This window comes from Hippocampus guttulatus, chromosome 9 (genome assembly GCF_054856545.1).
Source record: "Hippocampus guttulatus isolate MCC_2025c chromosome 9, RoL_Hgut_1.0, whole genome shotgun sequence".
In the NCBI taxonomy this organism is placed as follows: Eukaryota; Metazoa; Chordata; class Actinopteri; order Syngnathiformes; family Syngnathidae; genus Hippocampus; species Hippocampus guttulatus.
In genome coordinates, this window is record NC_141269.1 from 1,621,884 (window position 1) to 1,641,526 (window position 19,643).

At 48.4% G+C, this 19,643-nt stretch overlaps 1 protein-coding gene across 10 annotated transcripts in view; it reads left to right on the top strand.

The window, feature by feature from the left end:
- Positions 1-19,643, top strand: part of cacna1ab (calcium channel, voltage-dependent, P/Q type, alpha 1A subunit, b) — an 81,075-nt gene that overhangs the window by 19,766 nt on the left and 41,666 nt on the right. For all 10 annotated transcript variants that reach the window (XM_086119886.1, XM_086119876.1, XM_086119884.1 and 7 more), the window contains exons 5-26: positions 6,080-6,171; positions 6,257-6,409; positions 7,065-7,252; positions 8,388-8,491; positions 8,983-9,098; positions 9,178-9,222; positions 9,309-9,374; positions 10,263-10,460; positions 10,606-10,718; positions 10,846-10,958; positions 11,108-11,239; positions 11,325-11,397; positions 12,152-12,272; positions 12,401-12,468; positions 12,554-12,660; positions 12,991-13,147; positions 14,583-15,196; positions 15,783-16,075; positions 16,144-16,273; positions 16,352-16,481; positions 16,579-16,638; positions 17,239-17,345. In XM_086119886.1, the coding sequence (XP_085976012.1) occupies positions 6,080-6,171; positions 6,257-6,409; positions 7,065-7,252; positions 8,388-8,491; positions 8,983-9,098; positions 9,178-9,222; positions 9,309-9,374; positions 10,263-10,460; positions 10,606-10,718; positions 10,846-10,958; positions 11,108-11,239; positions 11,325-11,397; positions 12,152-12,272; positions 12,401-12,468; positions 12,554-12,660; positions 12,991-13,147; positions 14,583-15,196; positions 15,783-16,075; positions 16,144-16,273; positions 16,352-16,481; positions 16,579-16,638; positions 17,239-17,345 (3,180 nt within the window). The remainder of the gene's footprint in view (positions 1-6,079; positions 6,172-6,256; positions 6,410-7,064; positions 7,253-8,387; positions 8,492-8,982; positions 9,099-9,177; positions 9,223-9,308; positions 9,375-10,262; positions 10,461-10,605; positions 10,719-10,845; positions 10,959-11,107; positions 11,240-11,324; positions 11,398-12,151; positions 12,273-12,400; positions 12,469-12,553; positions 12,661-12,990; positions 13,148-14,582; positions 15,197-15,782; positions 16,076-16,143; positions 16,274-16,351; positions 16,482-16,578; positions 16,639-17,238; positions 17,346-19,643) is intronic.

Here is a 19,643-nt window from a genome sequence, read left to right on the forward strand (position 1 = left end):
GCTGGTTTTTTTTTTTTCGTTTGTTTTTTGAGTAGGCACTGATGCGATCAAACAGTTTAGTGATTATTTGTTTCCCCCATGTGTGAAGTCTCGTCAGTTTGTGTGAGCGTATCTCATTTAGGCTCGCATGCTAACTCAAGCGACGGGTTGCCCTTTTGACGTGAAGGTGCTTCATTTGTCGTGAATGACACAATACATTGGATGTCACATGGGTGGACGGCCGTGAACATGCTAGAAGCCTGGTGTTGATGCTTGATGGTCCTTTGAAGTGCTTTGCTGCCATGTTGTTGCACCTGTCCGTAATGAAAACCCCCCTTTTGTCATCGTATTGTAAGAGTCGCACTAAGGCGACCGATCATTTATCGGAAGAGAGTTAAGCTCTACTTTTGTTCTTTGGTGGTTCAGGCGGCTTTTTTCGGTGGGCATTCGGCGAAAGTGCTGCGCTCAAAACACACTTTTGTGTTTAAAATTATTGCATATTAAAACTAGCTTTTACTCCACCCCCCCCTCCTCGCCCTCTCCCCCCCAAAAAACTCCCAAGACCGGACGTGAACTAACTTAACCCTAAAATTGCTGTTTCATATCAAAAGCGCAAACTTTCTGTGTCTTTTCGGTTGGCCTTTTTTGGGGGGGGGGGGGGGCAAGTACTCATGATTGACAGGCCTACCAAAAGTTAACATTGCCAAGTGAAACTGGCTTTGCAGATTTTCAAAAATGCACTCCCAGATGACACCATCCAACCCCCCCCCGCCAAAATGATTGTTTAAAACCACAGCGACTTGACGAATCCAATCCCACAAACCGGAATCAATTTCAAGATGGCCTTGGCAGCACCGCGACCAGGCCCGGACAAACAGTGTAAATAACAGCGAGAGGAAGAGGAGGCTGAGCGGGAGGTGGGAGGAAGCTCTCTCTCTCTCTCTCTCTCTCTCTCTCTCTCTCTCTCTCTCTCTCTCTCTCTCTCTCTCTCCATTTTTCCCCGGAGCGCTGCCGAACAGGACGGAAGGGAGGAGCAGGCGAGGGAGAGTCATATATGGAGAGCATCTGAGGAAGGAGGCAGGGCAAAAATGGAGATGGAAGGAAAAGGGAGAAAGGGGGGCGGAGGGTGGTGGTGGTGGTGGTAGGGGGGGGGGGGGGGCGGCATGTTGTTGCGTATACGCATTTCCAAGCGAGTGCTGCAGTAACCTGCTTTTCCCTGCTCCTCGTGATCAATCACCCGGCAGCGAAGCCTGCCCGACACACGCTGCTGTTATCTTCTGTGCTCTTCTCTCTCTCTCTCGCGCACACAAACACGCACGCACACGCGCACACTTCAAAGGCAGCCCGCACGATTACTATGCATGGCTTATATGGACAATTTATGGACCTTCGGTCTTCATGTTTATTCAGAGAGAATGTTTCAGTTCGGGGGACGTTTTTATGATTGTGTGTGTGTGTGTGTGGGTGTTTGTGTTCGTCATGTTTTACGTGATTTGCGTCCCCCAATGAAAAAAAACTTTCCCCAATCGGCTGGGGCACACGTCGTCCTCAGGGTTTGTCCCCCCCCCCCCCCCCTCACTCGGACCCTTTCTGCAGCTCAGTCATGCCAATTTGAAAATTCAACCCACTAAACGACTTCAGCTTAGCAAAAGAGAATTTGGTCAGGATGTCTATCTTGAGGAGATGCACGACCCCCCCCCCCCCCCCCAAAAAAAGTCTATTATTTATTGCAAAAAATAAAAAATAAAAAAAAATAATAATTTAAAAAAAATTGGCATGGGCCCTTTTTTTTGTTGTTTTGGACGTTTACTTCAGCTAAATTAAAAAGCACAATACACCCAACTAAAAATTCACTTGAACTCAACATATTTTGGCCAGACTATGAGTAACTTTGCAATCATGCCGGATATTTCGAGCACAACAAGTACAAGATGTCCCCGTTAAATCAAACCATGTACACGTCCAAGGGGTTACCGTGGCTACAGTCGCTGGGACATGACGTCCGGCAAAATGAGGTCAGGGAGAACGAGAGCCAGCGAGAGAGAGAGAACCTGTCTGGAAATTGTCCCTTTGCCATCACTTCAATTAGCTTTATTGCTCTGCAGTCCTTGACGAGCGCGCGGCTTTCCTCTCTGCCCTCCAACGCCATCAGCTAAAAGGTTGCGCCTCGCGCAAAACTTGCCCCGTCCCAGCTCGCCCACTTTTAGGCCAACGCTCGTCAAACTCGCTTACGATTGCAGATGTGTGCATCCGAGTCGAGATGTACATTCGGGCGTCAATTGAGGCTCGTTTTATTTGGCGGCGTGAAATTTGGTGGGTGAGCTTTTTCATTGCCCCTCAAAGCGCTTCCCGCCATGTTCTGGATCGGAGGGTTGAAGAACAATTTGTGACGAGACGGGACGGGAAAGGGCGGGAGGGCGCCGGGGTTGATCATGTGCGCGTTAGCACTCGGCTGAGCTCAGCAATAATGTTCGAGTGAGAAAATGAAGAGGATGGCGAATGCGGTCGGGAGCGGCAGAGTGCTTCCGCCCCGTGAAAGCTCGGTGAAGGGAAAGCCTGACACTCCCAAGCCCTGCGTGTGTCACTCGCCCCTCCCCCGTCCCACTCAGGCGGTGGACTCTCCCAAGCGGGAATGTGATCGGGGCGTACCACCTCGTCGGGGTGGTGGTGGGAGCGGGGACGGTAGTTTGTAGAGTGCCTGTGTGAGTAAATGCCAATGAATTTCTTGGGACTGGGTGAAGCAGCACGTGGATCGCGGCCCGCACTTAATTTTCTCCCCCTTTGTTTCAAGTAACTTGATTATTGGGGTTTTTTTTTTTTTTTTTTTTACGTTTGTCGTCGTCATGTGAGAGGGCTATTTTATTATTATGATTTATACAACAAATGCTTCTATTTTTTATTCCACGATCATGATCTTTTAATGCAACTGATGCTTTGCCATTTTCGAAAAATTGGTTCACCACATCGACGTTTATTGGACATCTTCTTTCTCTTTGAATCATGAAAAAGATCAATTCAATAAAAACAATTATTTTCGATTCCATTCCACTTTTTAAAAAATATTTTTCTGATTTGTATTCCAAATGTGGCGAAATATTCCTGGATTTCAAAAACAATAACAGCATAAAAGAGAAAGTAAATCAATGTAAACTAAATGTTAAGGTCAAGGTCATCTTTATTGTCAAATATGCTTTATGTATGACATGCAGCATAGATGAAATTACAAAATGTAATTAAATACATACATATCAAATACATACTAATACAAAGTTAAATTACAAAAAGAAGTGAATTATATTAATTGACAAGGGGGAAAAAAAATTAATAAATTGCCCTGCGACGAAAGAGGTTGCATCAGACATCGATTGCATCGATGCGTATCCGTTTGGCAGGTTTTTTTTTTTTGTGTGAAATAAGAAAAACTGCGGTATCTGGTGGGCCGGTGCCGCGAATGCAGCCGGCCCGCTGTTTGTTTCCCACTGGCGTGTGTTGGTTCAAATATGCACGAGGCTCATTCGTGTACCTCCTCGGTTTTTGTGTCGTGGATGTGGGGGTGGGGGTGGTGGTGGTCCTCGGTCGGGGACACTGAGGGGACAGAAGCTCACGCTGTGTGGACACATGGCACTCCCACAATGTTTACACTGTGCGCACACACACACACACACACGCGCGCGCGCAAGCACATGCAGGCACACACTCAGTGGTGACATCATGCACCTGACCCGGTGTGAGTGTGCGTGTGTGTGTGTGTGTGTGTGTGTGTGTGTGTGTGTGTGTGTGTGTGTGTGTGTGTGTGTGTGTAGGCAGCCATCGAGGGACAGGTTTAGAGGGGTGGGGCTTGAGCTGGAGGACGGCCGCCGGAAGGGGCTGGGCGCGGGGGGGGCGGGGGGGGGGGCGATAGCTTGGCATCGCCGCGGCAATGGATGAAATTCCATCAATGAGCCCGAACCGCGTTGCCACAGTTACACTTGTGAATGAGAGCAGGCTGGTAACCGTGGAGACTCGGGGAGCAGAGAGAGGACTCTGTGGTTGCCGAGGCAACGGAGACAGGAAGCATGGGAGAAACCTGGTCCGAAGGAGCCCCCTCCCCCCGGCCCCCGCCCTTCCCCCAATGTTGTACCCCGCATCGTCATCATCTAAGTCTTTAATTACGAGTCGGTCTTTGAGGGACAATTCCGAGATCTGGTTCAAGTCCGATTCTGGTCCGAAAGCACATCGTAGACCGGCCACAGTCAATTTTGCATAAAAAGTTTTCCATCAAAGGAATTTTTGGTGCACGCAAAATTATTATTTATAATTATTTTTTTTCCCCAAAATTCAGGTCCGAGTCTTGGTCAGATTTGGGGCACTTGAAGTTTGTGTCTTTTGGCTCAAATCCAATCCAGTTTGTGAAGGGCAAATGGAGTTATTTTCTTGAAGCTCAGGTCCAAGTCTTGTTCAAGTCTTTGGGGAGACAAGACCAAGTCAAGTCCTGAACATTTTGGACACATGTGCAACTCCCGTGTCTTGAAGTTTGGGTCCAAGTCTGGTGTCCCCCAGGAATGAGACGAAATCTTGCTTCTGTGTAAAGCTTGCTGGGAGATCAAGACGAGGACAAAACTTTTGATGGACATACTTCCGGTCCGAGTTCGGTGTTTTTACTTCGCTCCATGTCGTGTTTCTTTCGGTCAAATTCAAATCTTTGAGAGAGAACGAATACTTGAACATTTGAGCGACATGTTGGAGTCTTTAGGCTCAAGTCTTAGCCCACTGCAGTTTTTGAGGGACAAATCCAAGTCCAGTCCTTCGTCTTGATGAGATTGTTTGCAGATGAGACCAAATCAAGACAAACATTTTAAGGATATTTCCAAGCCTCCTGTCTCGCCGTGGCATGTTTACGTGTGCGCCCGCAAGGTGTTTCCCAGCCGTCGCCGCCTCTGTCATCACTTCGTCTAAACACAGCAATGGAATGTTACACTTTCAGACAGTCGGGAATATCACTTGCTTCCCATCCGCCCACTCTTCTCTCACCCGCCGCCTCGGAGGAGATGCCCACTATCGTGTCGCCGGCCAATTCCCACATGTGTCGTTTATCCATTAAACAGTGAGGTGGAGCAAGAGTCACGCACGTGAGACTTATTGTGAGTTTTTGTGTCGTGTGTGGGCGGTGGATGGTAGCGAACGTTTATTGGAAGCCACAGAATTATTGCTTGTAAATTGGTTGCGCGTGCCCCCTGGATTATTTTGTATTTTTTTTCCTTTTAAAAATTCTGCCACTGAAGCCACACAGCAACCTAGAACTGGTTGACGTGACGTTTCCTGACTAGTCCCACAAAAAAGAAGAAAGGAAGCGAGATGGAAGAAGTCTGCCATTTTGGTTCTCGTGGCCATTCGGGCCATATTTCCAGAGGTCCTTCAGGGATGAGTTGCGGGTCTGGAAATTCTTGAACAATTTAGCACCTGGAGCCCACTCCACATTGCAAAAAACATTTTGGTGTCCATGTCTATCATCAGTCGACCGAGAACAGAAAGCAACATTTAAAGAGGCAATAAGAGAAAAGACAGGAAGTCTGCCATTTTGGCTTGACGTGAACATTTTGGGCATAGGGTGGTTTTCGAGTTGTCCTTCAGAGATAAACGCGATGGGCCCAATCGGAGGAAATTCATGGGCGGCCCAATACTGGCAGAAATATATCAACGCAAATCTCAATTCCTTGCACTCCATTTGATGTCCTTCAATCAAGTCATTTATCCGCCAGAATGCCAACCGAAGCCCCGAAAATCACAGCCTGCAGCGATTCCCCCTACTGGTCGTTCCTGTGCACTGCGAGCAGGATCTTCCGTTGCCAGGGGCGACTGCATCCGGAAGTGTGTTTTTTTTTCTTTCTTCTTGTCTAGCCTTGCTCGGTTGAATGCTGACACTCTGTGGAGACGCCGATAAACGGCAATTAGGAAGGAGACTTACTTTGAGGCCGGTGACTGCAAATATGAACTCACGGGGCCCATGGCGGAAAGCTTTGCGCCATTGGTCTCGAGGTTCCTCGCTTATTGATTTTATTCTTTTTTTTTTGTTGTTGAGCGAGCACTCGTGGTTTCTTTTTTTCCTCATGTCCCATGGCAGGATTTTATCATCCCTGCGCTCTTACATTGACCTGAGGACCCTCCGAGCCGTTCGAGTGCTGCGGCCTCTCAAACTGGTGTCGGGAATCCCCAGTAAGTGCGCAAAATTCCTCCAGCGGCCACTTCGCTGAGTGCCGATTCCCTCTCGAAGTGTCGGCTCGCGCCGTGTGTCCTCCAGGCCTGCAGGTGGTGCTCAAGTCCATCATGAAGGCCATGATCCCGCTGCTGCAGATCGGCCTGCTGCTGTTCGTGGCCATCCTGATGTTCGCCATCATCGGCCTGGAGTTCTACATGGGGAAGTTCCACACCACCTGCTACGATGACATCACGGGTGAGCCTCGGACAACATGTTGCTATTTTAACAGCGGCAAGAATACCGAGCAACATTGAGTGCATTGTAGCGATGCTTCTATTTGCTACGACTGCTGTTGCCGCTTCGGGTAGACGTAGACCGATGTGGGTTGTTTTCAGAGCCTGTGTCGATGATCGATAACCTGAATTAATATCTCTGAGGTAAATCAAGTTGTCCAAAATTTCTAAATAATTGAAATGGAAAATTTGTACTTGTATTTGTTTCATTTCAAGCACAAAAAAAGGTGCTCAGATTTCCCCAGAGTCAGCGGCATGTTACCCCAGTTTTAAATTGATCTCTCTCGTGTCGATGGCCAGATTAAAAAAACAACAACAACAACAAAAAAAATGCAGATGCTGATATTTATCAGTGCCGGTAATCGTCCCAGCCGATAATCCGTCTCTCCATCCATTTTCCGAGCTGCTAGCTAAGAATCCTGTGACAAGAGCAGTCAACAGCTTCGCATGTATCCTATTTTTGGGAACATGCGATGCTGCTGACTATTCTTGCTGCCTACAATGTTTCTGTCAGAAGCAGCAAGATGGATCTATTTTAAAAAAAAAAAAACATATTTTTTTGCTAAATAAATTGCTGCCGGCGATTCGTGGTGCCCGCAATGCTCTTCTTCCACCAGGCGAGATCGTGGACAAGGTTCCATGCGGCCTCAAGTTGCCGTCCAGGCTGTGCCCCAACGGCACCACGTGTCGGGACGGCTGGATCGGGCCCAACTACGGCATCACGCAGTTTGACAACATCCTGTTCGCCGTACTCACCGTCTTCCAGTGCATCACCATGGAAGGCTGGACCGAGATGCTCTACTTCGTGAGTCCGTCTTGCTGCCGCCATGGCAAAAGTCAGCGGCGTCGAATGGAGGCAAAGGCCAACCGTGTGCGACGCTGCCTCCTGTTTTGGCTTTATTTTTGCGTCGCAGAGGGCCGCGATTCGTGATGGGCCAGTGGCATCGTGATGGTTGTTGGAAGTCGTTCTTTCCAAGCAGCGTCCTCTCGACATCGTCATGAGCTGGTCTCTTTTTGTCGGCCTCCCCGGCTCCTCTTTCTCTATTCTGGTCCTTCTGGATCTATTTTTAACGTCCGCTCTGAGGGATGAAGATTGACCAGCGGCCGATGAAAGTTTAATGGCGCTCGGCCCTCCAGCAGGCTACACTTGAGAGCCTCGCTCGGGTCAGAACGAGGAAAAAAAAACGACCCAATTTTTTGGACCGATTGACATATTTATGAGGCTTTCACGTGGACTCTTTCGATTCCACCGAGTAAGATGTCGAGCAGTCGGCGCGTGACCTCATGTCGCACTCGATGGGGGGGGAAAATGGTTCCCGGTCGCTCGGAAGTCCGAAACAGTCCATTCTAGGAGGCTTGTTTACATTTCTAAGACACGTGGAAGGATAATAGCAGAAAGATATTGGCCCCTTTTTATTCAGGATTTGTTTTGTCAGGACCTTTGCAGGTTTTCTTCTGTAAAGGAACAAGCAGATGTTAGCTTGTAGGCTAAAAATTAAAAGAATTTTAAAAATCTTGTATATCATGACCGCAGTTTAATATATATTTTTGGGCAGACACAAGTAATACATTAATCAGCATCACAATAAACAATATTAGATTTATGATTTGACATTTTGGGGACTTTTGGGGTTTAGGCTTATGCTAAAACAAATGTGTATCATTGTTATTATTCTTTTCATTTTTTCCAGATTGAAGCCTTTGGGATTTGATTTGAAAATTGCATTGCACTGCATTGAAATGTTAATTTGGATTTGCTTAGTTGATCGACCCGAGCGCACACCAAAAACAAAACATTTGGGTAAAAAAAGAATACCTTGTCTTCCATGCAACCCAAGTTTTTACAGCAAATTTAGTATACATATTTTTTTAAATCCAGTTTTTCGAGTGTGTACGTGCGATCTCTCAACATCTGCTCTGTTTGTGTACGTTGGTGTTAGAGTAACGACGTGGAGGGCAGCGCGTGGAACTGGATGTACTACATCCCGCTCATCATCATCGGCTCCTTCTTCATGCTCAACCTGGTGCTGGGCGTTCTCTCTGGGTACGCCTTTCCTTTTTTCTGGAGAAAATTGATGGACCGTATTTTCCGTTCTAAAACCCCTTCCGCTTTCTTAAAAGCTCACAGCGCCCCTTAAAATCCGATGCGCCTTGTTTACGGTTATTACGGTAATATGTCGACCCCAAAATGGCTCCTTGCTCGAGACATGCTCTCGACGCAGAGTTCAAAATTAAGGCGATCGGGTTACGCAGTTGAACACGGAAATAGAGTTCAACGTTAACGAGTCAAAGTTAGAACTTGCTCTTGGTTAAGTGAACTGTGTCGCTGCTTTATTAAATAAGTTTTACTGACATCTGAGCGTTCTGTTGGCGTTTCCTCGAGCGTAGCTCCATCTTGTGGAGGCATTGTAGATGGCGTCTTAAAATGGCCAATGTATGAAAAAAATGACGCCTCATAATCTAGTTCGCCTTTTAGTGTGGTAAATACGGTAGTTGTTGAGGGCTAACATGTCCTTCTGCCGCCGGTGCGTCCAGCGAGTTTGCCAAAGAGCGAGAGCGCGTGGAGAACCGCAGCGAGTTCCTCAAACTCCGGCGACAGCAGCAGATCGAACGCGAGCTCAACGGCTACCTGGAGTGGATCTGCAAAGCAGGTTAGCGGCGCGCTACAGTTTGTAGAAAACCCGACGCGCGGCACCATCTTGACACCGACGTCTCTTTGGTCGCCTGCAGAGGAGGTGATCCTGGCAGAGGAGGACGGCGCGGGAAACTTTGACGGTGACCCCCCCCCCCCCCCCGTCTCTCTATTCCGCCCCACCTGAGAGGCCACTATGTGAACAACTGCACTGTTATCGTCACGCCAGGTTCCCGGCGACGGCCGACCATGAAGTCGAAGAGCAACAAGACGGAGCTGCTCAACACGGAGGAAGGTGAGGGCGGCATGCGAGATGAAACTTTTGACGTGACATGTTAGGGCGAAGTTGGCTGTACTACGCGGCGTATGGCGGCAACCCGTTCACGTTACATCGTAATGGTATTCTGTTTTTCGCTGCGACCCAGCAACGCCTTCACGCTGATGCTACACGACAATCTTACAGTGAGAGTATTTTTATGCTCAGAGAAAACGCATTCAGGCTACATCGCAACAACACGTTCATACGACGTCGAAGCGGTCTGTTTACATTGCACCACACTATTCACACTATATCCTAAAAGTAAATAAACAAAAGTAAATGCTTGATTGTTTTCCAAACTCACTCGTTGGGTAGCTGTGGTCGTGGAGCAGTTTGGCTTACTTTTACCCAAACTTGGGCTACTTATTTCGACCCAGCAGATTGGGTTGAAATTTGCATGTTAGAAGCCGAAAGAGCTGAAGCTAGTGGAGATTATGGAAACATTTTTTGTGTGCCTATGTGTACTGAAATTTTAAGTACATTTCATGTAGGATTCTCCGAAATTGTTGCTGGTGAGTGGACGACTCAGTGGCTAACACAGCTGACTCGACACTTGATCTGGGTTCAAATCCCGGTCAGAAATCTGACTAATGCTAATTAGTCCAGGAATAAATTAGCATGATCTTGAACCACAGATAATCGCGCTTTTGCTTTAACTCTTCACTGTGGATACTTTTGACTCCCATCTTGACCCAACACGGCGGGTGTAAATAACCTAACACGGACTCGGTACCTCTCGGACCGAAGGCCGGGGGGGGGGGGGGGGGCTATTTCAGCTAACTTGGGCTCTTTGAGATCGGGCGGTTTTGAAGCGTGTCGGGCAGAATTGGAAGACTAACGCAAGCGGCGGCCCGCCCGGGTCAGGCTTCGTCCGCTCCAGCATCAACAGCGGCAAAGATGGCTCCAGCTACAGCAAGAAGGAGAAACGGCTGCGCTTCTTCATCCGCAAGATGGTCAAGACGCAGGCCTTCTACTGGACCGTCCTGTGCCTGGTGGGCCTCAACACCATGTGCGTGGCGGCCGTGCACTACGACCAGCCCGAGCTGCTCTCCGACTTCCTGTGTGAGTGTCGCCGGACCGAATTGCTGTCCTCACTTGCGTTTCCCGCCAGCGACGGCTCTTCTTCAGCAACCATTTGTGGTCCGTGATGATGCTCTAGCTCGGGAAAGTCAGAAAAATATATTTTTTCCTCATCTTCTCTGTGCAGTCTATGCGGAATTTATTTTCCTGGGTTTGTTCATGTCCGAGATGCTGATCAAGATGTACGGCCTTGGCATTCAGCCCTACTTCCACTCCTCCTTCAACTGCTTTGATTGTGTGGTGAGAGCATACGTTAATGCGCGCTAACGCGCGCGATCGCTAACACCCTATCGCTAGCGCCCTTTCGCTGACGCTAATGCGCGCAAACGCTCGCGCGCTCATCGCAAGTGTTTGCGTGTGTTCGAAGGTGATCATGGGCAGCATCTTCGAGGTGATTTGGGCCACCATCAAGCCCGGCACGTCTTTCGGGATCAGCGTCTTGCGGGCGCTGAGGCTTCTGAGAATCTTCAAGGTCACCAAGTGAGTGGACGCGTCACACGGTCTGGCACTCAAAGTCATTTTTTTCCTTCTTGCGAGCAGAGGTTTTCGCGCTAGCAGAAGGCGCCGCCGGTTCCATCAACATGTTCTGGTGACATGAAAAGGGTTGTGCGGCCGGTGCTTTTGCTCAGGTACTGGGCTCCTCTGCGCAACTTGGTGGTGTCCCTGCTCAACTCCATGAAGTCCATCGTCAGCTTGCTCTTCCTCCTCTTCCTCTTCATCGTGGTCTTCGCCCTGCTGGGCATGCAGCTCTTCGGCGGCCAGTCAGTCAACGCTCGCTCAGGCTCGCTCGGCAAGGCTTGGCCCGACTTTTCTGATTTCCCTTGCCCTTGCGTTCTTCCATCCCAGGTTCAACTTTGAGGACGGAACGCCGCCCACCAACTTTGACACTTTTGCGGCGGCCATCATGACGGTGTTTCAGGTAGTCAGCTGTTGATTTTTAACTCGTTCACTGCCGCCGAGGTTTCCCCTCGTCAACTGGAATGCAACCGTTCACTACCACAGACGAACATATTCGTCAAGCGTCTGTAGAAGTGCAGGGAGTACAGCTTTGGAGTAGAAAATCGAGTTGTTGTTTTGTTTCTTCACTCCAGTGTAGCAAAAATATGTCTTCTCTTTCCGTCGGGCCCCGTGCAACGCATGCTTGACTTTGACGTAGTTATTTTTGCCATGACCGGCAACTATCCCCCAACTGGCCGAGCATAACTTAGCTGTGAAATTCACGGAAGAACTTGTTCCAGAGAGTGGTTAATTCATTTTGTCTTTGCTCGTGAACTAAAATGTCCAAAGATTTTAGCCCACTATATTTTTTAATGAATTACATTTTCGTCTCGTCTTCATGACTTCACGAAAATGCGTCCCAGTTTTTGTTCGTTAATGGAGGTTTTTGTCTCTTCTCGTCTAGTTTTTGTCCGGTGAAAAATGTGCGTTGATGGAAATATTTTCGTCGAATTGTCGCTAACGAAATGAATTCTTCATCACTCACTGTGCTTTTCTTAGTTGTAAATAATTTGGCCGTCAGAAGGATTTTGTCACTTGTGTTTCTTGTTTTCTTCGAGGTGTCGCAAAAAACACTGTTTGTTTTTGCAAAAGGCTCCTTTTCTCCGCTTGTGTTTTTGGTTAACTCTTTTTCTGGTGCAAGAAGCGAGTCTAGTCTTTTTGTGTGTGTTGAGAAGATCCTGACGGGAGAGGACTGGAACATGGTCATGTACAACGGTATCGAGTCTCAAGGGGGCGTCAACGACAAGGGCATGATCTTCTCCATTTTCTTCATTGTCCTCACCCTCTTCGGCAACTGTATCCTTTGACATGAGCCCTCACACCGGCCTGTGTCGCCGCCTCCCGCATTCATCTATTTGTGTACGATTGCAAATGGAAAGAAATCTTTTTTTAGGATTTCGTATACCTAACTTGGTCCACCTCAGACACGCTGCTCAATGTCTTCTTGGCCATCGCTGTGGACAACCTTGCCAACGCCCAGGAGCTCACCAAGGTCAATCAAAGTCAACGGCGTCTCCAAAATGGTCTTTGTGGACAGAAAGCGTCACAAGTTGTCTTGAAAATCATTCTCGTGACAGGATGAGGAGGAGCAAGAGGAGGCGGCCAATCAGAAGACGGCGCTGCAGAAGGCCAAGGAGGTGGCCGAGGTCAGCCCGCTTTCGGCCGCCAATCTCTCCATTGCCGCGTGAGTAGACAACTGCAACGTGTGTCCTCTGTTTATTCCTGACACGCTAGTAGTACTTTTCTCCCTAAGAAGTTGGGAATATTGCATGTTGGGTTCTGAAAAAAAAAAACAAAGACACTTATATGTTGTGTATGAAAACAACCACATAGCCTCTGCTAGCTTGCTGCTATCACAAAATGAGAATCGCCATTGATGGGCTAACGGATAGCATCTCTGTGCAGTATTTTGTTTTTCCCATCAAGCTGCTCATATTTGAACCCCAACGGTGAAGTAACCGATGGACAGTCTGTGAAGTCAGTAAATCTTTATGTGTGCCCGCCCTTTGCGCAGTAAGGAGCAGCAGAAGAATCACGCCAAGGTGGGCGGCAAGTCGGTGTGGGAGCAGCGTACCAGCGAGATCCGCCGGCAGAACCTGATGACCAGCCGAGAGGCGCTCTACAACGAGCTGGAGCAGGACGACTGGAAGGTGGGAGGCGAGGGGGAGGAGGTGAGGACTACCGTAACGCTTCTCATGTGCGCTCGCTCCGCAATGCTGTGTTCGAGGGAAAGCACCTGGCTTACTTGGCCCACCCCGACGACAGCATTGCAGATGATCTCATGATCTTACCTGGAGACGTCCTTTTAATGTCACTTGTAACAATGTTGTGCTGAGTAACTATGGAAAAAAAAAGTAGTCCACTGTAGCATAAGCAGTGACCTGCTTTTAAAAAAAAGTTCCGCCTCTTCTGGGTCACGCATACGTTTGGCGTGATGTCCCTTGAACGTCACGCCAGCCAACTATCACGGCACTCGCTAGCTTCCAGATGCTAAATGGCAAGCCGCCTGCTTGGGAGCTCTGCATTATTAACGGTAGGACACATCAGAAGGTGGGCGGGGGACGAGTGTCACGCACCGATCAGAAATCCACTGGGTTAAACGAAACGTTTTCTGACATTTTGTGTGTCTGCAAAGACCCCTAAGGAGCTAAAATGCTGTGTGGGTGGATATAAATGCGCCTTGTGTATGGTCATTACGGTAATATGTCGACCCCAAGATGGCTCCTTCCTGGAGACATGCTTACAATGTTATAACTTGCTGTTGGTTCAGTGAACTGTGTCGCAGCATTATTAAATAAGTTTTAGTTGCAGCTCCGAAAGAAAGAGAGCTGTGGTTGTTTTTTTTAAAACCCACACTTTAGGAATGTTTTTCACAGTCTCAACAAATACAGGGACGTCTTTGTCCGTCCCCGTGCCTTCTCTTCTTCCGTTCGACTCGAGAGGCATTCATGATCGCCTCGGAAAAACGTAAATTAACGATTCCTTCATTGAAACTACGAAAATGGAAAATAATGCATCAAAACAGAAAATCAAGCGAGGAAATCACAAAATAAATTCTATAGCCCCCCTACAGAATTTATTTTGTGAATACAGTACACAACAAAGGAATAAACAACAAACACTTTTGAGACAGTCCAGTCTCCCTACAATTTACTAACATCTGATCGTTCTGTTGTAGCTGTGCTCAAAGAAATGCCAAAATAAATTCTGTCGGGGGGGCTATAGAATTAATTTTGTGATTTTCTGTTTTGATGCATTACTGTATTTTCAATGTTCATAGTTTCATTGAAGTAATCGTTAATTTACGCTTTTTGGAGGCGGTCATGGACGCCTCTCGAGTCAAATGAAGGGCTGGAGCTGCAGGGGCATGCATTTCCGTGACAGTCCATCTGGCTCCTTCTCCTTTACTGGGCTTCTGTTGCCTGAGGCATCCACGAAGCAAGTCCTATAAATATATAGATCTAGTGCTAGATATACACTGTATACTGTGTGGGGTCTGTAACAGACAAAAAAAAAACCCCAATCTAAACTCAGTGTGTGAAGCCGGTCTGAGATCACCTGGTTCCCACTGCACCCTCTAATCCCATCTGGGACTCTCTCTTCCAGGTTTCGTTCGCACGGAAAGGCCGTGGCGACATGAAGACCCACTTGGACCGTCCCCTGGTGGTCAACCCCCAGGACAACCGCAACAACAACACCAATAAGACTCCCCCCGGCCAGCTGCCCCTGGACCAGGAATACCGGCAGCAGGACCTGGACCACACCCACCGCGCCACCCACCACCACCATCACCACCACCACCACCACCACCATCGCCACCACCATCGCCACCAGAGGGCTGACGCATCGGAATCGCCTGGTCAAGAGCAACGGGTGGCGGCCAACGACGCGGGCCAAGAGGCCGGCAACCATGAAGGGCAGCAGCCGGAGGAAAGGCACAGCCACAGGAGCCACCGGGGGCACCGACACCGGAACCGGGAGGGTCGCGAGGGTTGCAGCGCGTCCCCTCATCACGCCGGCACCACCGAGGGCAACAATGAGCAGCGCAGGGCCAGGCATCACTGCAAGGCCGCCAGGGAGGGCGAGCCCGGCAGGAGGCGCAAGTCCAAGGGAGCCGAAGCGGACGGAGACAAGGGCGAAGACGGGGAGTGTCGCAAGACTCGACGACATCGTCATGGCAACCCGGATAGAAGCAGAGGACATCGCTCCAGAAAGTCAATGTACCGAGATTTTATTGTTTCTGATTGGCGAGATGCAAGTCTTTTGACTGGATGATTGTCGGAAAAAAGCTTGTGCTTGGCCGGACGGCTGTGGCTGGGGCTCGTGTTTGGTTAGATGCTAGCAAGTAAGGCCTGATGGTCGTACTTTGGATGAGCTAGAGGGAGTAAGGGGGGCTTTGAATGTCATCGTCTTGTGCTGTAATGTGTTCTTGTGTTAATTCTGCAAGAAAATCTTTGGCCAAATTTCAGAATGTGCTTGAAGTGCGCCCCCCCAGTGGACACAATTAGCAACAACAGTTAACTTTAGTGAAAACACTTCGGTTCTGGCCCTTGGTCCAGATAATTAAACCGAGGTTATTGATCGGACAGATTGTAGCACGTATTGTAGATTGTCGCCTTTGATAGAATGCTGGGTGGTTCAGTTGATTTTTGATGGTCGTAACAAAGCTCTCGATTGGCTGAATTCTTCATTGAAAGGTCTCAGCTACTGCTTGTGAGGGTTAAAGACAAGACTTGTGATTGACTTGGACTGGTTGGTAGCAGGTGAAGCTTACTCCTCCTCCCACCTCCTTCCTCCTTGGACCAGGGAGCACCAAGGCGCCGGTCCCAGCCTGTCCACCGTGCGGCCCATCCAGCAACGCAACGAGGACCTGGACAACTTGCGCAACAACAGCAAGCTGGCCAGTCGGCCGTACGACCTGCCGCCGCCTGACGAGCCGCAGCACGTCAACAACCTGCTCAACCGCTGCGACGCCGACACCCACACTCTCCTGCGCAGCATGGACAGCCTGATCCTGAGCAGCATGGCCAAACCGGACTATACCAGCATTGACATGCCGCCCGTCTACCCTTACCCGTCAACCAACGCCATCCTGCAAGGTGTGAGCACTTTTGTTTTTCAGCTCGACGGAAGCGGGGTCCATCCGAACTTCTGGTCTTTTCCCCAGTGAACAAGAACGCAAACACGGACCAGAAGAAGGAGGAGAAGAAGGAGAACGGCGACGACGACGGCGACGATGACGGACCCAAGCCCATGCCGCCTTTCAGCTCTTGCTTCATCTTGTCGACCACCAACCCGTGAGTAACCCGAGCCCAAAACGTCGTCTCGTCAAGACCTCGCCGTTCTTCACGCTACGGAGTCGTTTGGCGTTCCAGCTTCAGGAGGTGCTGCCACTACATCCTCACCCTGAAATACTTTGAGTTTAGCATCCTGTCCGTCATCGCCATGAGTAGCATTGCACTCGCAGCGGAAGACCCGGTGTCGCCGGACTCGCCGCAAAATAACGTAAGAACCTCGGCGTAGCGTATTTTACATTTCCTGATCTCGGCTGCTTTGTCGTGCTTCTCTGCTGATGACTGTACTTCCTTCGCCTCATCCTCAGGTATTGCGCTACTTTGACTATGTCTTCACTGGCGTCTTCACTTTTGAAATGCTGATCAAGGTACAATGATGTCACCAGTTCTTGTTCTACATTTGATGTCAAATATAAAATGTTTTGTTTTTTTTCTTAAGTAGACTCATGTCTTTAGACCTGATCTTAAATCAGATAGTTCATGATGGATAATTGAAGCTTCAAATTCCCTTCCTGAACCAGTTGTATTACTCTTGGTTAAAATGAACGGGTTGAAGAAACGGCCAGTCACTGTGCGCTCAGCCTAATTTTGAACAGAGAGTGCCATCCAGCGGAGTCAAAAAATACAACTGGTTCGTGAAGCAAATTTGAAGCTTCATTTTCCCATCACTACCTACGTCCCTTATTGCTCAAAGACTTCATATAGACATGAGTCCTTTGTGATGCACTGTCAGGTAGTAGAGCTTTGCGATTTCTCCCAGCCAAAGAAAAATAGAATAGATTCAAACCAAGCAGAATAAATGACAAGACTTCCAGATATATTGTAAGGTATTACAATACCCTACCTCAGGATGCATTTTTAAGTCGCCTTATTTCCAGTCCCCGATTAGGTAAATGTCCACAATCATAATTAGCATCACTGGCTAACATGGTGTTGTCATGACGACTGACATGCTCCGTGTGGTCCAGATGGTGGTGCTGGGCCTGTTCCTCCATCAAGGCTCCTACTTCCGCGACCTGTGGAACATTCTGGACTTTATAGTGGTTAGTGGTGCTCTGGTGGCCTTCGCCTTCACGTAAGTCACTTCCTCCTCCTCCGCCGTCATCTTCACCCGCAACACACCGCGGCCTCATTCGTCCGCAGAAAGACTCTTGTTTCTGGTCGCTCGAAAGGCCTGGACAATGTTGATGCCTTCGTGAAGCAGATCGCAGCACTGATCCACTTCCTCTTTGAAACGCCCTTCTCTCTATACTCTCCTCATCGTGAACATTGTATCAGCTGGTCTTTCTCTGCGTTCGCCACCGCCATCATTCATCATTTCACGTCGATCACGCAGGCCTCTGCCAAGGTGGTGGTGATGGGCACTCGACAACTGCCAAACACTTCGACGGCGAAGAAAACATTTTTCGCTTTCCCTATCTGAACCATATCATGTTCTATTTGCAAATGAAACCCAGGCGGATGCACGCGCCTTGGCAGAGGTCATCAACTTTTTCTTTCACCTTGGAGACCCTTCACGGGAAGCCTTAAGCCTGTTCTGCACTGTCCTACAGTTGCAGTTTTTGCGCTGTCTGCTGCACTGCATCTTTAGTTATGCTTTTATGGTTTTAACGCTACCGCACTGTATTTTTTAGAGGGGATAAAAATGGAATTGGGTGTTTTTAAAAAGTGAAATCTTTCAAGTCTGCTTTCGTGCAATTTTAAAGGAATTATAATCTTGATTTTCTCCACAGTGAGAAAAAAATGGACTTTTGCGGCGTTTGCTGGTCGGAGAGTGTTGAACAGGCTTTCACGTTGTCACCATTCAATTTCAACTTTGAGTTTCATTGAGAAGACCTTCAGGGGTCCTAAAAGGGCACCCTGAGGAGTCCCCAATCACCACCATCCACATCCAGCTTGACCCCAAAGTCACCTGAATGTCACTCTTCCTGTAAGTGTCTAATCTTTTGGAACTCACTCTCCAAACTGTCTCCCCCAACGCCGCTACGATTTTCCCGCCAAGCAGGCCGTGAGTCATCCCGTTCTCCCTTTTTTTTTACATTTCTTGACATCACGTGACATGACTCCACTTCACCATTTGGACCCTCCCACTTCCTACTCATTAGAATGTCCTGGAATCGCACTTTTTTTCTCCAGATGCGCACCAATATATTGTCATCTTTGGCCCAAATTTCAAGAAAAAAAAATATACCAACTCATTCTTTGGACAAAATAAAAGGTGCTTTCGACCCGTTGGAAAAATTAAAAGCTGTGCTTTGGTCTCCTCTGACCTCCTTTTCCACCTCCTCCTCCTCTCTTGCTTCTTTCCTCCTTTCTCTCTCTCTCTCTGTGTCTCACACACACGGGCACACTCACACAGGCACAGGCACATGCACGAGCATTGCACAACAGGTTTTCAGCATGGTCAGCGTGCAATGTCGAGCGCCAAGTTTGCAGACCCTCAGCACCCTTCATGTAAACGCCGAATGTTCCATTTTGATGACAGGACTGCATGGCGAGTGTGGGTGCGTGCGAGCGCGTTTGTTTCGGGGCTCGCGATTCAGGAGCCCCGCGTCTCTTTCGCGCCTCCCCAGTCCCGACGTGCTGGTGTAACATCTCGGGAGGCGATCTGAGGGCAATTTATGCGCTCATATTGATTTGCCGTCATGAGATACGAGCGAGGCGGAAGCCGCGCGGCCGCGCAAGAAGCCCCTTTTTAGTCATGCCTGTGTGTTGTGTTCATCGCGACCTGCGGGATGGTTTCATCAACAAAATATGATTATAATGGGTGTGGAAAATATGGTCGCTTAGCAGAAACTGCTCAAGGGAAATTATTGAAGACGCATTATTTTCAGTTCCATTTTTACAAAAAAATTGTTTGAATGTGTCATATTTTTATTTGTATACAGTTTTATGTGTTTTGTGGTGTTAATTATTAATTTACTCTCTTTTATTCCATTTGTTTTCATTTTCATAGTAGTTTATTTTATTTGGTCATTTTGACAGTATTTTTATAATAATAATAATAATGCATTTTATTTAAAAGCGCCTTTCATGCCACCCAAGGACACTGTACAGACAATAAGAAAATACAATGTAAAAATTAGTAAACGAGATATTATATAAAAACAGGACATAAAATCATAAAATCATAAAAACATAGGAAATGGAAGAGCTATGTGTTGTAGGCAATCCTGAAGAGGTGTGTTTTTAGACGGGACTTGAAAGTGGAAAGAGGTGTGCAGTTTTGGAGGTCCGGAGGTAGGTTGTTCCAGAGCTTTGGAGCAGCGTGACTGAAGGCTCTGGCTCCCATGGTGCTCAGTCGGGCAGGGGGCACTGACAGGCGGAGGGAGGACGAGGATCTGAGGGAGCGAGAGGGGATATGCACCTGGAG